The 25,883-nt window shown below is 34.8% G+C and overlaps 1 protein-coding gene across 2 annotated transcripts in view; it reads left to right on the top strand.

Moving 5' to 3' along the window:
• The window catches only part of EDIL3 (EGF like repeats and discoidin domains 3), a 443,986-nt gene that overhangs the window by 132,638 nt on the left and 285,465 nt on the right, over window positions 1–25,883 (top strand). The window contains exon 3 of one of the 2 annotated variants that reach the window (XM_060093127.1): window positions 18,024–18,053. The exons of the other annotated variant lie outside the window; for it this stretch is intronic. Within the exon in view, the coding sequence (XP_059949110.1) occupies window positions 18,024–18,053 (30 nt within the window). The remainder of the gene's footprint in view (window positions 1–18,023; window positions 18,054–25,883) is intronic. 2 annotated transcript variants of the gene reach the window in all.

Below are 25,883 nucleotides of genomic sequence, written 5' to 3'. Positions count from 1 at the left end.
GCCAATTTGTGGTAAAGCTTTTATTTTCAGGAAAAGACAACAAATTAATGTAACAAATTATTTTTTTTTTGATGTATACCATTTAAACCGGAATAAATACTTCGTGAATGAAGAGATAGTAGATGTGTATCATTAAGCTTTTTATGCTTAACAAATCACAAATTTAGAGGCTTTAAAAAACAACAATTCATCTCACAATTCTGTAAGTCACTTAAGTGGTATTCTGGTTCACTGGTACTGGATAGTTGAAGATGGCTTGGCTAGTATGGCTTGTCTCTGATAGATCAAGCTTCCTTACATAGTGGTGGTGGGAAGGTCCCAAGAGCAGTGAGAAAGATCAAATCACAATTACAAGCACTTATCAAACCTCAGCCTGTGTCACATTAGCTAACTACAGTTTTGATGGGAGGATTTGCCGCTTCATATTGCAAAGGCGAGGATGCAAGAAGGGGAAGAATTTATAGCCAGTTTTATAATTTACCATAGAATGTTAGTTGCTTTTCTTTTTATTCGATTTTTTAGCAGTTTTTATTGGCAGTGCAAAAAGTTGGTAAACATATAGATATGTTTGTGGATATTTATTTTTATGTTACTAGCTATGAATACAAAAATTTTAGTAACACTGATTTTTATCCAAAAAATCCTCTATTTTTTATAAGGGAGGAAAAAGTAAAAACTCTTTTAAAAGGAAAAGCTTGATTATTTTCTGTTTATTTTAGGGAAATACATTGAAGAAATTAGAAAAGTGAAAATGCAAAGTGACATTAATTTTTCCTTTTATTCAGATTCCAAATGGAGTGGCATGAAATCGGTTGTGGCACTACCAAAATGTACAATTCTGCATATTTATGAAAATTACTATTTTAAAGTGATAGGCTAAATGACATATTTAGCATTAAACTCTGGGAAATTTTTCTCTTCCAATTTAATGGAAAAGAGGTCTACAGGAGACTTGCAAATGACATAAAATAGAGAAAACATGCCCAACAATCTTTAAAACCTTCTATACAGTTACTTGGTTGTATCTTCTTCATTGATTTTTCACCATTAATCTACTGCTTGATTTTAACAATTATAGCTATTGTTTGTTTCCTTTCAATTGAATTAAGTACCCATCAACCCACGGTATCCTAAACAGAGCAATTCATTAAAAAATAACATTGTTTTTAACCAATTGTGACAAGGTGTTAAAATCTTATCACTTCAGGGAAACTGATATAAGGAACAAAATCTTCTTCCTATGATTACAATAGAAACAAGAAAATGAAAACATAATTTAGGTTGAGTTGCTAAATACCATTAACAGGAAGAAAAGTGAACAGTGTATGCATTGTTTTTATCTTGACATAGCCAGCTATATTTAAGAATTTAGGGCTTCCATGGTGGCGCAGTGGTTGAGAGTCCGCCTGCCGATGCAGGGGACACGGGTTTGTTCCCCGGTCCGGGAAGATCCCATATGCTGTGGAGTGGCTAGGCCCGTGAGCCATGGCTGCTGAGCCTGCGCGTCTGGAGCCTATGCTCTACAATGGGAGAGGCCACAACAGTGAAAGGCCAAAAAAAAAAAAAAAAAAAAAAAAGAATTTATATTTTACATAGAATTATTGATTTTCTTCATTACAAGAGTAATAAAGAAGAAAACTTAGGAAATATAAAATAAAAGAAGTAAAAAGTATCATAATCCTAGGTTATATATGCTTTCATTATCTTTTGTATCATTTACCTACATCTAAGGTTCTATGTATGTCTGTGTCTATAGCCATATACAGTCAAATAAAGAGTGATAACAATTTAAATTGACACCTTTATATAAAATTGTCTACATATGTTTATGTGTATACATATATGTGCATAAAACATAATATACATAGCATATTCTTTGATCACTCTTTTTCACTTAGGATATGAAATTAAAATCTTTCCAATTCATTAAAAATTCTTTCCTGACATTATTTAAAATATCAGGGTAACATTCCATCACTTACCTTCATTTTATTCAGCCAGCCCCTATTTTTTTTTTAACATCTTTATTGGAGTATAATTGCTTTACAATGGTGTGTTACTTTCTGCTTTATAACAAAGTGAATCAGCTATACATATACATATATCCCCATTTCTCCTCCCTTTTGTGTCTCCCTCCCACCTCCCTATCCCACCCCTCTAGGTGGACACAAAGCACTGAGCTGATCTCCCTGTGCCATGCAGCTGCTTCTCACTAGCTATCTATTTTACGTTTGGTAGTATATAGATGTCCATGCCACTCTCTCACTTCATCCCAGCTTACACTTCCCCCTCCCCATGTCCTCAAGTCCATTCTCTGCATCTGCATCTTCATTCCTGTCCTGCTCCTAGGTTCTTCAAAACCATTTTTTTTTTTTTTTAGATTCCATATGTATTTGTTTTTCTCTTTCTGACTTACTTCACTCTGTACGACAGACTCTAGGTCCATCCTCCTCTCAACAAATAACTCAATTTTGTTTCTTTTTATGGATGAGTAATATTCCATTGTATATATGTGCCACATCTTCTTTATCCATTCATCTGTTGATGGACACTTAGGTTGCTTCCATGTCCTGGCTATTGTAAATAGTGCTGCAATGAACATTGTGGTACATGTCTCTTTTTGAATTATGGTTTTCTCAGGGTATATGCCCAGCAGTGGGATTGCTGGGTGTTATGGTAGTTCTATTTTTAGTTTTTTAAGGAACCTCCGTACTGTTCTCCATAGTGGCTGTATCCATTTACATTCCCACAAACAGTGAAAGAGGGTTCCCTTTTCTCTACACCCTCTCCAGCATTTATTGTTTGTAGATTTTCTGATGATGGCCATTCTGACTGGTGTGAGGTGATATCTCATTGTAATTTTGATTTGCATTTTTCTAATGATTAGTGATGTTGAGCATCCTTTCATATGTTTGTTGGGAATCTGTATCAGCCCCTATTTTTGGACATATAAGTTACTTGCAAATTTCCTCTATGATAAATATTTTGGTACATACTCTTCTAACTAAATTTTGTGTACATTCACCATTGTCTCCTTAGACTAAATTCTTAAAAGTAAACGGTTGGGATAAGAGTTATTTGAGAATCTTTACTATCATAAGTATTGTATAGGAAACATAAACAGTCTATCATGATGGTTGTTTTAATGAAAAGAAAGCTTAATGGGCTTAAATCTACTTAATCACAGTAATGTACATTTTGAGTTATTTGATTTGTATAATAAGAGAAGAAAAATATACTTGGAGAGCAAAAGAAGAGATTGTTGTCCTATCAAATATATTTTTTAAATACCATATGAAGACTGCATCCCCTTTTATTTTCACTTAAACAGTTATTATATAATGCCATAAATCATTTAAAAAGGACAAACTATAGATAGGCATATAGAAAGTCCAGTTGGGTAAAAACTGTGAGGAAAAGGCTATTCTATAAAAGTAAGACCAATGAGAGAGGGAGCAGGCATCTTATCAAAGAAACCTTAAAAATTGCTCTAGAGCATCTAGAGTATGGAACAGACTTAGAATGCCTGGGTAAGGAGAGCCTAAGAAGGCTAGATAAATGTAGGAAGTGAGGGAAAGATTAATATGACTCGAATGGAAAGTGAAAGGCTCTTGGATGAATGAGGGAACATTTGCTCTCTTCTTTCCATTTACCATTAGTTACATGAATGAAGACAAAGAGATGAAGCATTAAGAATTCATTGAAATTTGTATTTTGATAGGATGATATTTATTTCTTAAAACTATTAGAACCCCCTGTAGTTTTTAATATTAGTAAATTAGATTGATCAGTAAATCTTATTGGCACCTACTATGTGCTAGGCTCATACTGTTTGTTACAAGGAATTGCTAGAGTAAAGCATAAGGGTTACTACAATGAAATAGAAGGCATGAAACTTTTCTCAAGGAGTTTCAAGTAGATGTCATTGTGTGTGAAGGCTTATTTTGCCACAGTCCCTGAAGTCATAGGAAAACTGGGTGACATCTTAAGGTAACTTTGTACTCTAGGACAATTTATTTTTCAACATATATCAAAGTATTTATGTGAAGGCAAATTCTGTAATCCATATTACTGAAAGTACAGTGGCAACACATAATTTTTAAATAAGTCATATAATGAGAGAGAATTGGGGCAGAATCCTTTTCAGAATTTAATTTTTCCCTCTGAAAGAATAAAATTCACTGAACTATGATTTAAAATGGACAATAATCAATATTTTCTGTTTATTTTATTTTAATCAAAGCTTGGCAAATAAAGTAGGATGACACAATTTCAGTTCCTCAGTAAAAGAACCACAGATAAGGGTGTTTTCTTAAGTACTAATCCTGGGAAAATATAGCAAATTTCAAGTAAGAATTAGCACCTTCTTTGCATAGTATATTGATAAATCCACACAGTGTCTCTATGTGGTAAAATTTTAATTGAGAAATCAGACCCCCAAGCTCTTCATCCAAATCATAGAGAGCAGTTGAGTATAGAACTCATTACTGCTACACGTCAACACAGTAGCTACTAAATATTTTCAACAACAAGACACATGTTGTTTGTGTCAACTCAGCTCTATTTCAATCAATGTCATTGATTGAATGGCATAAATGGCATAAATCAGGGTGCATCACACAACATGCTCTGGGCTCTGAGGTCAGCTTCCATTAATTATTCAACTATGGAGGTTGAGCTATATTACCTCCACAATGATTTCCTGACCCAAATCTTCTGTGGTAAGTCTCACCTCACACCCAGACATTCTGGTTATCAGGTCATCATGTAGTGAACACTGAAGTGGGACATTTATGAAATTTACCAATCAATGAACATTGAAGTGGGACATTTATGAAATTTACCAATCACCATAATGCCAGTGACATTTTTTCTTTCACCTTTTCCCTTTAATAGTGTTTTTAGAGTACTCTATCCATTAAAAGGCTAATGCATGCATTATTCTTGCAATAATCTTGAAATAACCAGTTGAGCCAATACCAATCTCAGTGTTAAATGGGAAAAGGATTCTGTGATAAACACGATGACTATACTAAGGTCATGAATTCCTGCTCAGAGGTGGGCAGAACAGGCATTAAACCTGAAATTTTGTCCCATGCTTTTTCTACAGTCCAGTGTTTGTGTCCAAAGTAAAGTGTACCTGTTACACATATGGGGAGGGATACTTTGAAGCAGTGAGAGAGCCTAGAGATATAATAACAATAATAATAGTATTAAAACCTCTATTCCAGTGTTGTCATGCTGAGCATGCTCTTGGAATTCTGTAGGAACACATTCTCTAAAGAATTGAATCATGATATTGTGATCAAGAACTCAGCCATACTGAATTCAAATTCTGACTGTTCTATTTACTATCTGTTACTTTGGCCAAGTTGCTTAACCTCTTGATGCCTTCATTCCTTACCTGTAAAATCCAGATAATAATAGTACCCACTTCAAAGTAGTTTTGTTCAAATTAAGTGAATTCGTATATGTAAGGTTCTTAGAATAGTTCCCGACTTATAAAAAAGCTATGTAGCAGTTATAAAATAAGTAAATAAAAATAGATAGACCTTACAGACAATTCAAAAGTTACATGCAGAAATCAAGTTTCTAAATCCCTGAATATTCTTCCATCGTTTCAGTCATTAATAACATTATTGAAATGCCCAATAAATCCTGACCTATTATTTTTATGTCAGGATTTTTTCTGCTTGTGCTTGAATATGCAAACTGGGGCAATTTAGCTGTCAGCTTTTAATTTTTCAAAATTTTCTTTTCTTCAGTGTATAATTTGACAAATCACCTCATTTGTTATGGGAAAAAAGAGAACCCTACGTTTTATTATTTGAAAATTATGAGTAATGTAAGTAATGTTTGCATAATTAGGAATTGGCCTTGCAGGAATAGAGCTTTCCTTATGCTTATAGCAAATAACTTATGAATTGATTTTTCTTTATAAGATTGCAAAATGGGAATCCTGTAAAGGCATAATAAATACAAAGTTGGAATTTATGACAATGTATTAATATTAGATTCTCAGATGTGATACATCAACAATAAGCTCTTTGTGGCTTTGCATAAAGATAGAATCACAGAGCAGAAAAGAACAGTAGAATCTTCCATTTAATGAATGTTACTGAGCATCTCTGGAGAGCTGTTCCTGACCCCCAGGGCCTAACCTCCCCTTTGTCTATGCCCCCAAGATAAAGAGCTTGACCTTGAGATAAATTTGGGAAAGATTCTAAAACACACACATCAATTGTCATTACACAATGCAGAAAATAATCATCCTGAGAGGAGAACAAAGTGCTGTAGGTATCAAGAGGAGGAAAGGTTATTTCCAGTCCTAGGAATCAGATTCGATGGGTGAGATAGCTTTTGAGATGGGCTGGGTTGGAAGTGTACTTCACCAGTAAAAAATTTTTGATGGGAATATTTTAAGCAAAATACAGGATGATAAAAGGCACAAAGATGAGAAACATGGGAACCTTCTGGAAGAATTAGCATTAGTGGTTGCCTAGATTATTTGGTGTTTGCAGAGATGCTGAGGAGCCAGACAGGAAGGTGGTTTGGGTCTGCACTGTATAGGGCCTTTAGTCATCCTCTTGAACTATTTCCATAATATAGTTTTCAATGTTATTAACAATATCATCCCAGGAACATGATTCTGTAATCTCTTTTGATAATGTATAATTGAAGCATTCCAACATTATAACAACAAAACAACACAAAACTCTTATTAACAAAATTTGTGATAATTTTTAAGTAGTACCTCAGGCTTTTCTTTTGAGGATTAAATTGTACTTTTTTTCTTCCCATTATGTTTTTTTCTGCCTCCAAGATAAACCTGTCTTTCAACTCATTAATTATTGTGATTGTTTTCAATAAGACTCAGTCTAATAGGTAGTTGATTTGGAAAAGGCTCAGTGTGGCTTATTGACTGAAATTAGTGTTAATTTCTAACCTAGAATTTCTAATCAGAAGTTAATTGCTGAAAGAAGCAACTGCAAAGTTTCAAAAATAGTTTTCAGGAGACCCTCCTATGAACAGAAATGTCAATTGACATGTGGAAAATCCCATGAGAAACCACAAAATATATATATATCCATCTGGATGGACACCTAGTCCTGGACACTAAGGAAACTGTTTCAGTGAAGACAGATTTTTGGTTTTCCTGTCTGTGAACGTAATCAACTACGTACGAAATATATGCAAACTAGATTCTTTGCTAGAGAGAAAATGAAAGATTGGAAAAATACCTTTAGGGCTTTGCTTGGTTTCAAACTTTTGCAATTTTTCCTATTGCTAAGGTACTTTTAGATACTGGCTTGCAAGCCAGTCTGTTCTCTCTTGACCTTCACCTCATGTCTCCCTCCCCCTCTTTTTTTCCTGCCCAATCTTGCCCTCAGATAGAAAGGAGATAAGATTAGTAGCCCCCAGTGTTCTAGGAATTGGTCTATAAGATGAGGCTGGAGGAAGGGAAGAAAGGAAATTAATTCTTTCAGCAGCATGAAGAAGGCAGGTAATAACGCCATTGTATTCTGTGCTAGCTAGATCTCATCTGGACATCTAATTCTTGTTGCCTTAAGATTTCATTCATATTGCTATGCTTTAAAAGACCCTGGGGCCTCCCTGGTGGCGCAGTGGTTGAGAGTCTGCCTGCCGATGCAGGGGATACGGGTTCGTGCCCCTGTCCGGGAGGATCCCATATGCCGTGGAGCGGCTGGGCCCGTGAGCCATGGCCGCTGGGCCTGCGCATCCGGAGCCTGTGCTCCGCAATGGGAGAGGCCACAACAGTGAGAGGCCCGCATACTGCAAAAAAAAAAAAAAAAAAAGACCCTGACAAATTTGAATTTATCAAGAGGAGGTTAACAAAAATGATGACCAGGTTGTACGTCATGATTATGAAATTAAGTGGAGATGTTTGTCTCAGTTAAGAAGAGAATTATAGGGAATATGTTAGTTGTCTTCAAATATTTGAATGGCTGTTATGTCAAAGAAAGCCACATTATTCCATTGTTTTCCAGACGCTGTCTTTAGGAGAGTGATATGATGTGTGTCTTTGTGAGATTATGAGTTCCCTGTCACTTGAAGTTTTGAAGCAATGTTTAGATTTTTGATTGGCAGGTTGGACTAAGTAACCTTTAATTTCAGTTTGGATTTAAACTTTTATTTATGCAAAGTCGCTTACATCTTGTTTTCTGAACAGGCTGTTTCCTAGACTGTTTCTTGACAGTTTGGAAAAGTAGAAGTTAATAGTGTGCATCACAACTTGAAAATAACCTCAAAGATAAGAAGAATGGGGCTTGGGCCCTCCCTGAATAGCCTTGTACCTTTATTCAATTTCATTGCCTTAAAGTTAGACCTGTCCACTTTTTTTTTTATCAGTTGAGTTCCTTAACGACGTTCCAATTAAGGAAAAATTCATCCTAGGGAGACAAGTTCTGAAGATAGGGAAATTACATTGTCAATGTCATTTGATTAACACCTGAACGTAGATACACTGACTATTTTCTTTTAAAGAAGGTCCTAATGATTCTGAAAAGAAAGCATTTAATTTTAGCTTCTATTTTAACAGGCAGGAAAAAAATCCTCTATAGCAGTCATTAACTCACTGCTGAATAAGTCAGTGGCACATTAGATTAACTGAGCTCTGCATAGGCAGGCAGAGACTGTGCTTTATCACTTATAGTTAGTGTCCTTGGGATGAGTTCAAGCTACATGAAAAAAATAATTCCCCTTGACCAAAGAGAAACAGATAGATCCACCAGAGATATCTCAGCGCTATTCAAGTTACACCTTCCACTGTTTTTTCCCTTCATCTTTTGAGTTTCAAAAGATCTTTTAATTAAGCCAGATGTGTGGATCTGTATTTTGGGAACCCATCGTTTCAAAGCCATCATAAAATTTCTGAATTCCTCTTTGGAATATAAGTAGTGAAAAAGGAATGATATTTTACTAAAAGGCTTCTCAGATTTCATAAATGGTATAAATGTCATGTTCAAAATAACTGTATCATTAAATACTTGCTTGTGCGCATACACACACACACACACATTATATGCCAATATTTTGTAATAAGGTAATTTTCTGTCTTCAAGTAGTCACCATTAATTTTCTTAAACATTGAAGTTTTATAGTATTTAATATAAGAATATTATATTCAGTATACAGCCCTACATACCCTCTAGTGCAGTGAGGGTGATGGACAGGGAAATCTGTTAGTCTAAGGCTGCATCTCCTCAAGTCCACAGCTCAGCCATTTCTTCGTCTCTTGTGTCTTGTGCTTGGGCATCGGTCACTGGAACTTTTACTTGATCTCCATTAATAGTAACTCTATTGCAAGGGAGGTAACTTTCATAGGAAGAAGTCACAAATATAATATTGTCCAATATATTTAAGAAGCATGTTACTAAAGATAGGCTGACAGCATAAAAGAGGATCCTTTAAAAGACTTATTTATAAAAAAATGAATATTTTATATTGTGTTTAAGATTATGAGCTCTTATTTATTTAATGAAATTATTTGGTCATTTATTTTTGTTTCATGGCTCTACCACTGTTCAAATGGAGTCTGATTATTCATTGAAATAGTATTTCTAAGAGAAAAACCCTGAATCCATCCAAATGTCATTCAGTAGAGACTTAGTTAAATAAATCATGGTTTATCCATAAAATAAAATATTATTATTGCCCATATTCACTGATAATATTGAGATAGAAAATATGTGCAATATATTAATGAAAGCAAGTTAAAGAACATCATATATTATATAATCCTAGTTTTATTTATAGTATAAATATTTAATTATAATTACATATATTTTTATGTATGTATTCAGATGTTTAAGGTTTTGTTTGTTTGTTTGCTTGTTATTGCGGCACGCGGGCCTCTCACTGTTGTGGCCTCTCCCGTTGCGTAGCACAGGCTCCGGAAGCGCAGGCTCAGCGGCCATGGCTCACGGGCCCAGCTGCTCTGTGGCATGTGGGATCTTCCCGGACCGGGGCACGAACCCGTGTCCCCTGCATCAGCAGGCGGACTCTCAACCACTGCGCCACCAGGGAAGCCCTGTTTAAGTATTTTTACTTCAAAATTCAGTTTGTTTTGAGTTTTTAGTTGATAATTTAGTTGATTTAATAAATATAATAAATATATTCCTATTTTCTAATGCAGATCTTAACCCATTATAACAATGGGTTTTTTTGCCAATCCCTTAATCACAAAATCTCTTCTGACATTAACATTTTATGTGCAGTGATTCCGTGGTTTCCTTAAGTGGATGCTATCTCTGGAATTTGTGCCAGTATTGCTGACTTATCCATTATTTTTTCATTTTTGGTGCTTTTGGTTTTAACAGATTTACTTTTTAGATTAGTTCATTTGTCCAGACTTATGGGAATGAATTGAGGGTGAAGTGAGCAGTTGCACACACTTAAATAAAGCAGAAATCCATAGAATATGAGCCTGGTGGTATTAGCTTCCTTCTGTCAGTTGCTGTGAAACAGAACAATATAGGTGTTTAACCATCTGAAATTCACATATGATAAGCAAGTAACATCAGCTGCATGGCTTTTCTGTCACATTAAACAGCATTCTTCTTCCAGAACTATTCCCTCCTCTCCTGTATTGTTTTCAAAAAATTATGAATTAATTTTATTTGAAAACTGATAAATGTGAGCAGCCATTTATATTAACTTCTGACCTGCTTTATCCTTCACAAGTTTCTTCTATTTGGCCATGAATTTTCTTTGGCTACCTTAGGTTTAATTCCCAATTCTCTTTTTAGATGGCTCCCAGTAATGTAAAACAGCCATTAAATTCACTTACTGGACTTCGTTTTCTCATGTCTAAAACTGGATAGCTTTCCAAAAATATTTACTCAGTACTAATTATGTGCACTATACAAAACTGAAACATAACCACTGCCTTTGAAAGAAGGAGCATGGATAATGTCCAGCTTGGGAACAAGATTGGAAAATATTATTGCCATTTTGTTTAGAACTGGCTTTAGGTTATAGTTTAAAAGCTAGTGGGGGATGTTTGGAGGCAACTAAATCAGGAAACTAAAATAAATACTAAAGAAATGAGGGTAGTGAGACTTGCATTCAGTCTACAATGATGAGGTGAATTTGGATAGGGAGGGAGGGCACATTGAATAAACAAAGGATTTTTGAGGATAGTTGTATAAATACATGAAATGTTGAATTATAGGCTTTTGTAATGTTAAATCACCTAGCCTAAAGATCTTTAGTGCTTCCTTTAAGTAGCAAAATGTGTCCTAATTTTGTGTCCCCAAAGTTTCTTTAATACTAGCTGGGGTATGAATATAGACCTATTACTTAAGGCATATTACTTCCCAGCTACCCAATACTCTGGGAATACTTTGTAAATTACATATGTTTTTTACATAGTAGAAAAAAATGAAACCAAAGCTTTCATTTATTCTTTATTATTTTCCTCATTTGTACCTCTTTCTAAAATGATAAAATCACAAATGCATTAATTGCTGTTAACATAATTAACTGTATAAGTAGCTTGTAAAACTCATGTGAGCTATATTACTACTTAACTTTAGAAAGTTCATTTTTGTGGTTCTATTTTAATGAATGTATTTAATTAATAGACTATAGTTTGATGCTTTTTGAGTTAATTTAAAATCACAGATTTATTTTTTCATGAGATTTATTTTTTCTTGCTCTAATGGTCATTAGAGCAATCATTGTCTTTTCAAATATTATTCCTTTTCTCTCCTGCCCCAAGAAAGAAAATATGATTATATAGTTATATGTTATTATATATGATTATATATAAATTTATATAACTAAAATATAGATGACATTTAAGGCTTTCTCTTTGGCAAGCCTAGTAATGTAGCATAATGAAGCAACTAAATTTTATTGAGTAACACAGAGGACTGTATTAAATATTTATACATATTTTCTTTCTTTCTTTTGACAAATATTTATTGAGCCCTGCAGTGTTATAGGTATTATTCTAAAAACTGTAGTTATAAGGGTGAACAAAAGAGGCACATTCCTGCCCTCATGAAACTCCTAGTCTAATGGAAAAGACTAGTAAACATACAAATAAAAATACATACTTACAGGCTAACTACATATATACATAATTATATTTTATGTACTACACATTATTAACTGTATTCAAATAAATGCTGTCCTCTAAATCTAGCACAAGAATCAAACTGCATGTAGAAGACTGATAGAACAGAGAAGACTGTAATTCTCTGAACATTTTCTCTGCAAATCCATTGACTGCTGCTCCTCACAGTGACCCAATTATTCTGCAGTTCTGAGAGTGGAGAACTGACCACATAGTATGCTGTCTGAAGTCTTTGGCCAGGAGAGACTAACACTTCTCTTCATACTTTCACAAAAAAGTAGTTGGTAATAGCAACTTTTAAGTCCTGAAGCTTATCCTCATTGGGCCATTGGCCAAGGACAAACAAATCAACAAACAATAAAACAAAGATCATGTAAACTAATAAAACCTCTTTCTAAATACTTCTCTGTATACTTCCAGAGACAACTCCACAACTTACTTAAATGACTGAATTCACAAATTTTAAATGTTAATTTAGTCTTCTTTGTTTTAGTACTAACACACACGTACACACACACACACACACACATTTATAGCATTTAACCTCTAGGCAGGCATGAATAATCATGCATACATATCATCGTTATTTTTGCATCACTGCAGTTGAATAAAAAGGTTCTAAAATGTTGTGAGAGGGCTTCCCTGGTGGCGCAGTGGTTGCGAGTCCGCCTGCCGATGCAGGGGACACAGGTTCGTGCCCCGGTCCGGGAAGATCCCACATGCCGTGGAGCGGCTGGGCTCGTCAGCCATGGCCGCTGAGCCTGCGCGTCCGGAGCCTGTGCTCCGCAACGGGAGAGGCCACAACAGTGAGAGGCCCGCGTACCACAAAAAAAAAAAAAAATAAATAAAAAAATAAAATAAAATGTTGTGAGAGTACAAGAATACATACTTCTTGTTGCTTTGCTCATGGAAATAATAAATTACATAGATAATTGTATATTTGCAAAGCATATTTGTGCATAATTAACTAGATTTATAGTATAGCAAACAAAATGATCCATAAGTCAATATGAACTAACATCTCTATGTAAAATAGATTATTATATGCTAAGAAATGTATTTTATGTATTTCATAATGAGCTTTTCCTATTTGATGGTGAACAATACTGAGCTGGGTATAGAATTTCTTTAAATGGATAGAATTTCCAAGGTATGAAAGTTTCCTTAAAACACCCAAGGATAAGACAAAAAGAAAAAAAACCCAGGAGATATCAAAATTGTTGAGACCACATGAAGAGACTAGAGCCTGTTCAATGAAGAAGTATGTGTGTTTTGCTAGCACATGTATATCAGGGTAATACAAAACTCACTGGGTTTGTGTAGTTATTGTACTTGACAGTTGATCCTGTGAGCAAAGGAGAAAGGTGAGGGAGGGAGGAAAGAGGGAAGGGAAGGAAAATCTGTAGGATGCCTTCTTCTCCGGTTAAGCACCAACCCAGTTCATGAACATGTACACTGCCAGACTGTCCTGAAAAAAACTGTGACCAACTTCAGAATCAGAGGAATGGGTTTATTGTATCAAAATGTGGTGGTAAACTCTGTGGAAAAATTAAAATAAAAATTTGCTGAAAGCCCAGCTGCTCTCAAAGCACAGCCCTAGACTGTATGTATTTCCGGTCTCGCCTGCCTCAGAGATGATTAATTTCTCAGGCGTTCTAGTATATTTTAAATGGGAACAACAAAACTGGTTACCATTGCAGTTGAATGCCATTAGTTGCAAATAAGAGAAAGCTCAACTAAAACTAGATAAATAATAAAGTGCAAGTATTTTTCTTCAGAGCTAGAAGTCTAGAGTAAGGTCAGGATATGATTCAGTGGCTCAATAATATCATCAGTAATCTAATTTCATTTTGTTTATCTACTCAGTCTTTGAGAATTGGCTTCTTTCTAAAGCTGGATCCCATCATGGTTGCAAGATGTCTACCAATTTGCTTCTAGGGCCACAGACTTCCTGGTCCTTATCTAAAGATGTGAGAGAGAGGGTTATTTGCAGATACTTCCACAGAAGAAAGTGTCTTTCCAAGAGCTCTCCTCACCAAACACCTACAAACCTGTCCTTACACATTATTGTCTCCAGTTGGATCATATACTACCTATCTAGCCAATAACTGTGGCCAGGAAAAGGGAAAAGATTTACTTAGTTCTGAGATACAGACTCTCTCTCTAAATCCAAAGGAAGAGTCATCTTCCCTCAAGGCATCAATGTAGATACCCAAATAAACCTGAAGATGTTACAAGAGAAAGAGCATTGAAAGTCGTCGAAACAACCACAGAGTACATTGCAAAGGGTTTTCTACAAGCCTGCTGATTTACTGCTGCAGTTCCAACAATTGGACCCATGGCTCTGCAATAAACTTTTTATGGCTAGAGCCATAATTCTCAATACTTAGTGTTCATAACAGTCACCTGCTAAGCTTTTTAAAAATGCAAAAACCTGGGCTAACACCCAGAATTCAAACTCATTAGATCTGTGGCATTTTAACAAAATCCCAGGTGATTCTGTTATGGGCAATGAGAGGACCACATGGAGTTAAATTCTGTATATTAGATATATACTTTTACTTTCTCTTTTCCTACCATCACCGTAATTTCAATACATTCGTCTACATTGTCACCAGGGAGAACAATACAGAGTTGTTAGTTTGCTTTTATTTCTTTTGGTGCATGTGTTTTTAATTTCCAGGATTAGAGGAACTTGCACGTGACACAGACCTCTGTGTGTGTGTGTGTGTGTGTGTGTGTTTATTTGCTGATTCATGAATTCCAAGAAGCAAATAGGAAGAGTAAGGAATCATTTAGGTACCATGAAATTACTTCTATGATCCTTAATTTCACTTAAATGTCCCTAAATAGACCACTAATGTCCACTTTGAAGTTTATTTGTACTTCTGGGGCTCTTGCTGCCACCTTTTAATAGTTCATGATGCTTTGTTTGGTAATGCAGTTAGCTTACAAAGCCATCTTTGCCAGCAATAACTGAAATGGTGAATTAATACCAATCCTAACCCTATATGTGCCTTTGTGAATATGTGTGTGTATTTTAATAGTACGTATATTGGTTAATAGTATGAATATGTTTAGTAGTATGAATATAGTTACATCTGCAAGTTATGAGGGACCACCAATATGGAGATGTTTCAAAGAAATACAGTTCTGTGCAGACTTGTGTACCTGCTGATTCTAATATTGTTTTTTGGTTTGTTTTAAATATTTACTTATTTTATTTCTTTATTTTTGGCTGCATCAGGTCTTTATTGCGGCATGCAAGATCTTTCTGTTGCGGCGCAAGGGCTCTTAGTTGTGGCGTGCAGGTTTTTCTCTCTCTAATTGTGGTGCACAGGCTCCAGAGCACATGGGCTCTGTAGTTTGCAGCATGCAGGCTCTCTAGTTGAGGCATGTAGGCTCAGTAGTTGTGGCGCATGGGCTTAGTTGCCCCCGGGCATGTGGGATCTTATTTCTCTGACCGGGGATTGAAACTGCATCCCCTGCATTGGAAGGCAGATCCTTTACCACTGGACCACCAGGGAAGTCCCTCTAATATTGTTAATTTGTTACAAACGTGCTTTCAGGTATTGTAGGCTCAAGTGTAGGGTAGTACACCCCAGGAGCTTTGGCTTTAAGACTATCTAATTGCTATAACTCCTGTAAGTTTAGAATTGTCTTAACTTCTGTGCTTGCTGGTCCTTTCTTAAAATTTCTTGCTTATCCATATATAATGGAGGAATAAAATCTTAGCCCTTGTGATATTTCTTTCTTAGGCATCACAGGCTTGGTATGTTTTGTTTAACCTCCTAGTCAGTCCCTCTCCTGCCTATGTCTATTCCTGGATTGTAAAGGACTTGAAGAAGTTTCCAAGGGACCACTTCATTTCTTAAAGGAATTTCTCTTGTAGCCCTTACATCCAGTTTTTGTTTTTGTTTCTTCCCTTAGGCTAAGTCCAAGGAACATTATCTGAAATCTAGCCAGTCCTTATTCCATGATCCTTTCTCCCATTTCTTTTTCTCTTTTAGTGGATACTGAATTAGCACTTTGTGAGACAGTAAGGCACAGTGGAAAGAGTTTGGTTTTAAAGTCACATGAGCTTGAATTCAAACTGACCTTAAACAAATTGTTCAGTCACTCTGAATCTCTGTATCTTCATCTATCAAATAAGAGTATATTTCATCTCATCAGTTGCTTTATAAATTCAGTTCACATACACAAAGTGACCAGCTATAAGTGTAAGCTTTTTTATTCTTGTTCCTTTTGAATCTCCAGACTTTTACCAACAATGACCCATCTAAGTCAGCACTTCTACAAACCCCTGTGGTATTTTCCTAAAAGTGAGTTCCTGGAAGCTACCAACAGTTTTCTTCTTTGAACATGTTGTGAAGTACTTTGGACATGATAAAGCAGCAAACAGCTTTTAAATATTTATGTTCTCCACACCATGCGTGCCAAGTGTGTTTGCTCTATTTTTTTTTTTTTTTTTTTTTTTTTGTGCCCAGGAGACAAGCCAAACAGTGTGAGAGGAAAATACTGTCAGGACACAAAGTAAGCTTGTCTAATGTGTACTCTGTGCAGATGTAACCCTAATGGAAAATAGTGGAGACTGCTCCCTAGTTACACAGTGATACCTTGAGGAACAAATCACCTGGAAACAAAACTCCTTTATAAGCAATTCAGCTGAGTAAATTTTTATTTTAAAACTTCATGAATCAAATGAAGTAGTACTGGCTAGAGTAATATAATTCAACAGTAATATTCTGATAAAGCTGCAGTTGTGCACAGAGCAGAAATATCTTCTCACAGAGCAAGTCTGTTAGTATAAAGATGAAGACATGCATTCTAGGCAAAATGGTGAAGCTACTTCACTTTTGCAACACCATGATCCATCCTCCACATACATGCAGCAGATTATTACCCTTGGAGTTGTGCTGCTCTCAAAAACGTCCCCTTTTAAAGAAGGAATCAAAATGATTCACACTTTGAGTTATAGTTCATGTTACATTATATTGATTACTTAGTCGTGTCTCAATCCTGGCTACAAGTTAGTACCATTGAGAGAGACTCTGACTTAGTTGGTTTGAGATGGGCCCAGAGTTTGGCAATTCTTGTATAGATGCAGGGTTATGAACCACTGCTTTAGCATAAAGTTATGTTTTTGTAATGTGACCTCTCTTTTTGTAATATCCATGCTTATCCATGTGTGCTTGGGGTCAACCTTTAAAATACAGGTTCCTGTGGCTTCAACGCAGAATCACCACTACTGAATCTTGAAGTGTGTGGTACACATGAGTTGAGTGTGTTTGTATGTGTATGTGACAGAGGGAGAGAGAGAGAGAGAATCTTTGTGTTTAACAACACTCAGAGTTATTCTGAGTTGCTCTAAGGTTTAACAATTCCTACCTTTTTATAATTTCTAACTCATGGAACAGAATTTTTGACTGTCAACAATACCTTTTAATTCCTCTTTGCTAATAGAAAATTCGCACAAAGTGGATGGTTGGGGTATTTATGTTATATACAATTTATATTTTAAACAATATTATTTATAATAATTATAATAATTTCCACTCAAGCTAAAAAAGTTCAACCTTGTTTGCAAAAGGACAGAAAATTCAAATTCAGACAACCGTATGGTCTCTTCTAATGCTTGCTTATTTTAAAATATGAGAGTTTTTAAGTGTTAATGTAAGTACTATCCATTTATCTGTCATTATCTAATTATCTAATGAAAAATTTCTAATGTATATACAAAATTTCAAGTCAGAGACTTTTAGTCATTATTTAGAAATGTGAAATATATTTATGTTCAATCTCAATTTCTCTTTCTCTCTCTCTCTGCCCCATCTCTCTCTCCCTCTCACCTCACTCCTTCCCTCTCATCTCACTCACTCCCTCTCTTTGTTCCCACCTCATCTCTTTTCCTCTATCATAGCATCAGATGAAGAAGAGCCAACTTCAGCAGGTAAAGTTCCTGTGCTGTAAAGATTATTCCTATTTATTTTAATGCCCTTAATAATATAGACCATTTGAAATGTATTTGTTTAGGTTTCAACCACAAAACTGGCACAGTTTTATTTATTTACTTTATTTCTTGAACCCATTATGCAGTCCCAGACTAAATGATGTTGGTTATAAGTTTTAAATAAAAAGAGAAAATAATTGAAAATGAACTGTCACAGAGGAAATCATAACACAAAAAATCACATCACTATTACAGAATAAGGAAATTTGGAAAATTAAAACATTGAGTAAAATGCCAGTAAGTAATAAATGGGGAGAAAAAACTAAAATGATAAAATGCAGAAAAATAATAAAATGAGGAGACTTAAATTAAAAAGAGGAAAATGATAGGCTTCCCTGGTAGCGCAGTGGTTGAGAGTCCACCTGCCGATGCAGGGGACTTGGGTTCGTGCCCCGGTCCGGGAAGATCCCACATGCCGCGAAGCGGCTGGGCCCGTGAGCCATGGCCGCTGAGCCTGCGCGTCCGGAGCCTGTGCTCTGCAACGGGAGAGGCCACAACAGTGAGAGGCCCGCGTACAGCAAAAAAAAAAAAAAAAAAAAAAGAGGAAAATGATAATACATACTTTCAGAAATATGACTTACTATGATAGAATACTGCGTTATCAAATACGACTGACATTGAATATGATATTCATTTAAGTTTAAGGATAAAAATCATGTTGTTGCCTCAAATATTCACTTTCATTAAGAAATAATTTTTGCAGTTATAACTTAATGGTAGTGAAACTTGGCATCATGACTATGCTCCTCATCCATCTAATCAGCATTGATCAAGAACAGGCTCAGGTCTGAACTAAATACGGTGAGGAATGCAAATGGTAGAGAAGGCATGGTATTTTCAACTTGGTTCTAGGACAGTGGGATGGGTCAAATACCAGGCACATTTATAAGGAGAAAGAAGGCACCACAGCCAATCTGGTTAGCAAATAATAAAAAGCCCAGGCTAGCAGACTAGCAACATCAGCAAAAAGGGATAAAGCCCTGAGATGGAGGGGTTAGACGCTGGTTGGAAGAGAAAGACCAGAACTTAGCACCAGATTCTTTCTTAGGCAATTGAGGAAGGGAGTTAGGCCTGAGAGACAGGAGCAGGAAATGGTTACTGAAGCTAATGGACAAAAATGGGGCTTGATTGTATAGGAAATGGGGAATGTAGCCCAGTTATTGGAACTCAGGTACAGAATAGGGTCCTTTCAATTCATAGACCTAACTTATTTCAATTGGTAGGAGACTTCTTGATTTCTGCCTTCTTCTGGAACTGGGCAGGGATTTTTACCTGTAAAAGTGGTTCAAAACATCAAAAATTCAATGGAAGAAAATGAAATAGACATCTTACAAATATCTTTGGTGAACTCCATGGATGCCATATTGCATTTTACTCATTATCACTGCCTTGAAATGGAATCACAGAAGATAAACTCTCAGTTAATGTTTCATTTTCATAATATTGTTCAATAGTTTATAACCTGATTTGGATGATAAGAACTCCCTATAATTTTCTCCTACTCTAGTCCGTATTATGTAGCCTATTTTTAGGAGCAACCTAATCACATGACTCAGTAGCAGACTTATGTGTTGTTATGAGTTTCCTTCCTCTGCCTAGTTTCTGACTTCTTTTTGCCCTGACTTGAGGCTTTAGTATTGACAGCGTTGCTCAAAGACTCTGTCTTTCTCAGCCTTAGTTGAATTTTCTCTTGGTGTGAGTACCAGTCCTTGTGAGCCTATGTTTTTCTAGAGCAGTTTCATTCCTCTAATATTCTTACACCTCATTCCTAGCTATGTTGCCTGCCAAGCAGTTTTGGTGACTTTGCAAAAGAATTATTTTTGCATGATAAAGATTAATTTTAATTTAATGTAAGTAATACATATAACTATTTCTTGGTGTAATTTTCTTATTTTAAAATTATTTTAATAATTTCTCTGCTTATTAAGAAACTCTTTTGTAGATGCAACTGAACATTTTTCCCCAAATATTTATTTGACTCTAGAGTGATCTGAACATCATAGCGTTTAAATTATGTTTTTAAAATATGTTTGTTTTCATATATGACCAGATGTTTTTGTTGTGATTTTAGCATAGATGATTAGAATAGAGCAAATGTATTAAGTAATATTTTAACTAAATAGTTTCACATACAGATTACATTAACATTAAGAAAATTTGCATTTAGTAAAGCAGACATTCCTTTTATATAAAAATGCCAATGGGAGCCAAATGTTCTTCCGTTAATTTTATCAAAGTGTATAATAAAAAGTATTATTGTGTAGTTGTATTAAAACTTTTGACAAGGTATTATGAGATTTGTAAAGGCTTGATTTCATAAGGAATATGAATAATTGTGGAAAGTGCATTGTGATTTTGTTTTAGAGCTTTTTTGGTACTTCTTGCCCCCAATTTTTTCAACAACTATTTTTCTCAATTAAATATTTATTATTCTGTTTATGTGTCTTTTTCAGTAATATTTATTAAAATATATCTTTTATTTTAAGCTATTACCCAAAATATATTTAATATATTGTTGATAGTCTCTGCTTTAACTTTCATCTCCTTCCATCAACAGTTTATGCAGAATGATCTTTCCCAAGCTCAGACTCCTTTAATTTATCTTTTGATCCTTCTTTAATTTATCTTTCTTTCTGTTATTTCTCTATTCTGTTTAAATTATCAGTGAAATGCAATCATCTGTTTGCCACAGAAATTGTACCTGAATTAAACTTTCATATGTCCCCACGTGATATCTTTTTCAGTTTCACATTCTTCCTTCAGCTTCATGGCATAATTGGACTGTAACTTCTTCTAATAATACTTTAGTTTCTTTAAATTAAATCATTCAGATATTTCTAATAGATCTGCTGCTCCTCAAAGCTCAACAGTAGAAGGAATAAAGTAAATGGGGGTGTTTCTTGCTGCCAGATAGTCACAGGCTCATGATCACCAGTTGTTAATATATGAATTATAAGTTAAAAATTAATATTTTTAAAAACAAATATATACATGGTTTATCTAAATGTGCAGGTGCCTAGTGGATACTACTGAATGATACTATTTATTAAATATTTGCAATGTATGGATATTATATAGCAAATCTAGGTTATTTTTACCCCAGAGGTACACAGAATTGGATTAATTATAATTCAATAATCAGAAAAATTCTCATTGTCCAGAATACTTTTTAGAGAAAATAATAGGTTTCTGTCTGGACTAACATATAGTATAAAAAAAATTAGAAAGAGACAATATACCTCTGAGAAAATTAATGAGATATTAGATAGTGTTTTACTTGTGTTATAATGCTGCAAAATGATTGTGCTTTTCTCTTTACAATAGAGTATATTTGATTTGACTTAAATTTTGAATTTTTATAACTGCCATCATTAAAACAGACAAGTGATTCCTGTACTCTGTTACCATATGTTTCTGTTTACAATATTTTTATGCTTCACTCTGTCTTTAGTCATTTTTTCAAATATGTGTAATTTCTCTTATTTGAACCTCTAAATTGCCATGCAAAAAGCAAGTGCTTAGTAACTGCTTTTTTGGTGTTGATTTATAGAGGGGATGCATAATATGTCACATCTGTGTTTCTACTCATGGAGATGTATCCCCTTATTGAATATGGAGCATCCATTTGTTAATTATTTTCATCTTCAAATGTTCTGATGGGATGCATTAGCCCAGAGCAACATGTTTGTAGTATCTGAGTTACTAGGGCAGTTTCACCTAACACCTGTTTCTTTAACTACCAGAAGTTTCTTTTTATTTATCTTAGTTGAATCTTATGTTCAGCTATTTAAACATCTTATCATTGAGTACAAAAACACATCTATGAACTGTACAAGAAATTCCTTCAAACTAGGTTATATCCTAAGATCTAATTATAAACTAATGCTATTCATTTTTTTAAAGAAACCATAACAGATACTGTACCTCCAAATGAGTCATGTTTAGAGGTGATATATGTAATCCAATTATGTTGCTGTTGCTCAAATAATTTTGGTAACTCTCTTTTGAAATTTCCTTCAGATATTGCAACATCAGTTATTCCCTTTTATAGTCTCAGAACTGTGCTACTATATTCATCAGACACTGGTCTAAAAAATAGGCCTTCAAAAACAAAGATTTGCAAATATTAAGAGAGTGTGCATGTGTGTGTGTGTGTGTGTGTGTATCTGTAGGTGTAAGATACAGATCCGTTTATAACTTTAATAACACTCTTTAATAGAGTTAAGTCAGTGGCTGCTTCTCCCATGTTGCACAAATGCAATTTCTATTTATCTTCTATTTAAATTTCATAATAAGGAGAGACTTGATAAACTGATTACACCAATGCCTTTGTCTGTGTTCTTTAAGAAATTAAGACATTTACATTAGAAAATTGACTGCTACAAATGAACTAATCCATATAAAATTTGATTTATTAACTATAAGGTCTATCAAATTAGCCTTATTGTCATATAAATTTCTTCACTCCTCTTTATTTTTTTTGTCTTATTAGCTATTATTTTACCTCTCTATAAATACCATTTATTCATCAAATTAATGAAATCATTATAAGAATTATAAGAGTACTAGAAATGGAAAATGTTACTGAATGGGATCAATCAGTCAGAAAATGACACAGTTGAGATATTGTAGCTGTACAATAAATCAGTGGCTAAAGTTAATAAAACCACAACTTACTATTTTTTGTTTATACCACCTCAGAAGCAAATCTTTATTTTTTTTTCTTCTCTTGCTTAAAGGGAGATTTTTAATTGCTCTAATTGTCATTTGTCATTTTTTTAATTTCAAAGAAAGAACCTGGGGCTTCCCTGGTGGCGCAGTGGTTGAGGGTCCACCCGCGGATGCAGGGGACTGCCCCGGTCTGGGAAGATCCCACATGCCGCGGAGCAGCTGGGCCCGTGAGCCATGGCCACTGAGCCTGCGCGTCCGGAGCCTGTGCTCTGTGACGGGAGAGGCCACAGCAGTGAAGGGCCCATGTACTTCAAAAAAAAAAAAAAAGAGACTGAGTTTGAATTTGTATAAAAGTAGTTATTAATACTGTGAGCTCATATAATAAAAAAATATGATTAGAAAAAACGGAATTTTCAGATGAATGTAAAAGGAAAATCTTTTTAGCAATCAGCTATGTTAAAACACTAAAGTGCAAAAGCCATACTGTTCTTCACATTTATAAAGTTAAAATTTCATAATTTAGTTAAATGTAAAAGTGTATTTCTGACCTATTAATATCAGATCCTAATTGGTAGTGATGATACAGGTTACTGCCTGGATACAATAGTTTATAGTAGACTCTTGTGACCTCTGTGATGCCCATCAGAGGTGGAGACAGTGTTGATTCAGCACAGCAGAACTTCATCATTTTTACTAGCTCCTTCTAAATCTTTTAGTATGTTTAATCTTTTTTTTTTTTTTTTTTTTTTTGCGGTACACGGGCCTCTCATTGTTGTGGCCTCTCCCGTTTCAGAGCACAGGCTCTGGATGTGCAGGCTCAGCAGCCATGGCTCATGGGCCCAGCCACTCCGCGGCATGTGGGATCTTCCCGGACCGGGGCACGAACCCGTGTCCCCTGCATCGGCAGGCGGACTCTCAACCACTGCACCACCAGGGAAGCCCTGTTTAATCTTTTAAATGATCAGTTTGGCCACTGAGGAAGTACACCTAAGAATTAATAATATATACATATAATAGAACATTGACAAGCAGTAATAAAGGTTTCAGGCTATATTACATATAAATATATATTCATAGTTTTATGAACAAACTATATATATAGCTTAAAACAAATATGTTATATATCTTTGCAGCTAAACACAGGACGCAGTGATTAGATATTTTTCTCTTGTTTTTGAAATACTCAATCTTAGTCCTACAAAAACATTACTTCTGTTTATGGTGGATTTTGTGATTTTCTTAATTATGCTACAGATTCTTTTAGATCTCTCTCCTGTTTTCTTATAGAATTTAATTCTGCATGGCAGACTATGCTCAATTATTCTACAACATATGCTTTTGAAAAGGAATGATATCTAACCATATTATTCTCTAATGAGCATAACACTGTTTTACATTTTGATCTTAGCACTTTATTTCCTTGGGGGTCTAAAGTAAAGCTTCACATCCTCGTTTTTGTTCACCTTACATTTGTTGTAAATTTTCTCCTTTTTTTATGTAGACATGCCTATTTTCCCTCTAGTGCCTATAGCAACATTTCTAATTATATTGTCAAGTATATTCTTGTTCATAAATATATGCTAAGCAGGCTTAAATATTAAAACCCAATATATAAAACTAAAAAAGTTTATTGCTATAATCTCTAAAAAATAGAAAGAAGTCATTATTTGTAGATTCTCAATGGAATAGGGAAGAAATCATTGACTCTAAAGATTTATCTTTGGTCAGTTCACTAAGACATTCGTTAAAGAACAAATACTGCTTACTTCTTTTTTAATAAAACAAAACTTCCTTATTGATAGATATTTGATAGTGACATTGAATTGTGAGAAAAATAGTTGGTTTTCAAATTTCTATTATATGTAGATAGTATTTTTCTTATTTCATATTTAAGAACTTTCATATTTAAGATAAACTTAAAAATAGTAATAAAGGTATATATATGGAAAGGAAAAGTGTATCTGTCAGTGTTCTCTGGAAGAGCAGAATCAAAAGGCTATATATGTATATAAAATAAAGAGATTTATATTAAGGAATTGGCTCATGTGATTGTGGGGCTGGCAAGTCTGAATTCTATAGGGCAGGCTGGCTGAACTCAGGCAGGAGTTCTGGTTTACAGCCTAGAGGCAAAGTTTTTTCTTCTCAGGGAAACCTCACGTTTTGCTTTTAAGGCCTTCAACTGATTGCATGAAGCCCACCCATATTATTATGGAGGGTAATCTGCTTTACTTAAAGTCAACTGATTGTAGATGTTAATCACATTGACAAAATACCTTCACAGCAATATCTAGGCTAGTATTTGATCAAGCAACTGGGTACCACAGTCTAGCCAAGTTGACACATAAAATCTAACCATCACAGAAAGTGAGTAAAAATTATATAAACACAAAATATTTTAATTTTCAACAAACGTACTTCAGGAAAATAGACCAAGCATAATTTGTAATGTTTAATAACAATGCATGTTGCCTCACTATCTGTGTACACTTAGACTTCAAGCCTTATTTAATTTCTAGTACTCCTTGCATTGGATAGATTCATCTTTAAGGCCATCTCCAATTGTCTGGGTCAATTTCTTTGCTGTCCCAAGTTTCACCTCAAGTCTGTTACAAATAGAGCACTGAGAAGTATTAATTTAATATTCCAGAGATTTGTTGGCTCAAGGAAGGCATTAAGCATTCCCGTTCATGATGGGTAGGGTAAAACCCCATGTACCCGAAGGCCTGAACCTATGCCTTTAGGTGTTTTTATCTTCAGATAGATAGCTGTCTCCTACCTGTACAGTATTTTCCTTTTACAGATTTCATTTTCATCATCTGTAAAATGGATTAATAATAGTGCCCACCTTAAATGTTTGATGGAAGGATCAAACATGATGATACATTAAAGTGTTTATCACATCATGCCCATCCTATAATAAGTACAAGGAATCTAAGCTGTTTTTTACTTTTATTATCATCAGTGTTGTTTCCTATATTATTGTTATTTTGATTATGATTATTTGTCAGGCAACGTGCTAAGCATTTTAGGTGCAGTTTTTTATTTAATTTTCACAATAAAGCAATGAAGCTAATTATTTATATATATATATATATATAT

This window comes from Mesoplodon densirostris, chromosome 3 (assembly GCF_025265405.1).
Source record: "Mesoplodon densirostris isolate mMesDen1 chromosome 3, mMesDen1 primary haplotype, whole genome shotgun sequence".
In the NCBI taxonomy this organism is placed as follows: domain Eukaryota; kingdom Metazoa; phylum Chordata; class Mammalia; order Artiodactyla; family Ziphiidae; genus Mesoplodon; species Mesoplodon densirostris.
The sequence above is the reverse complement of the archived record's forward strand: the minus strand, read 5'-3'. Positions and strand labels throughout refer to the sequence as shown.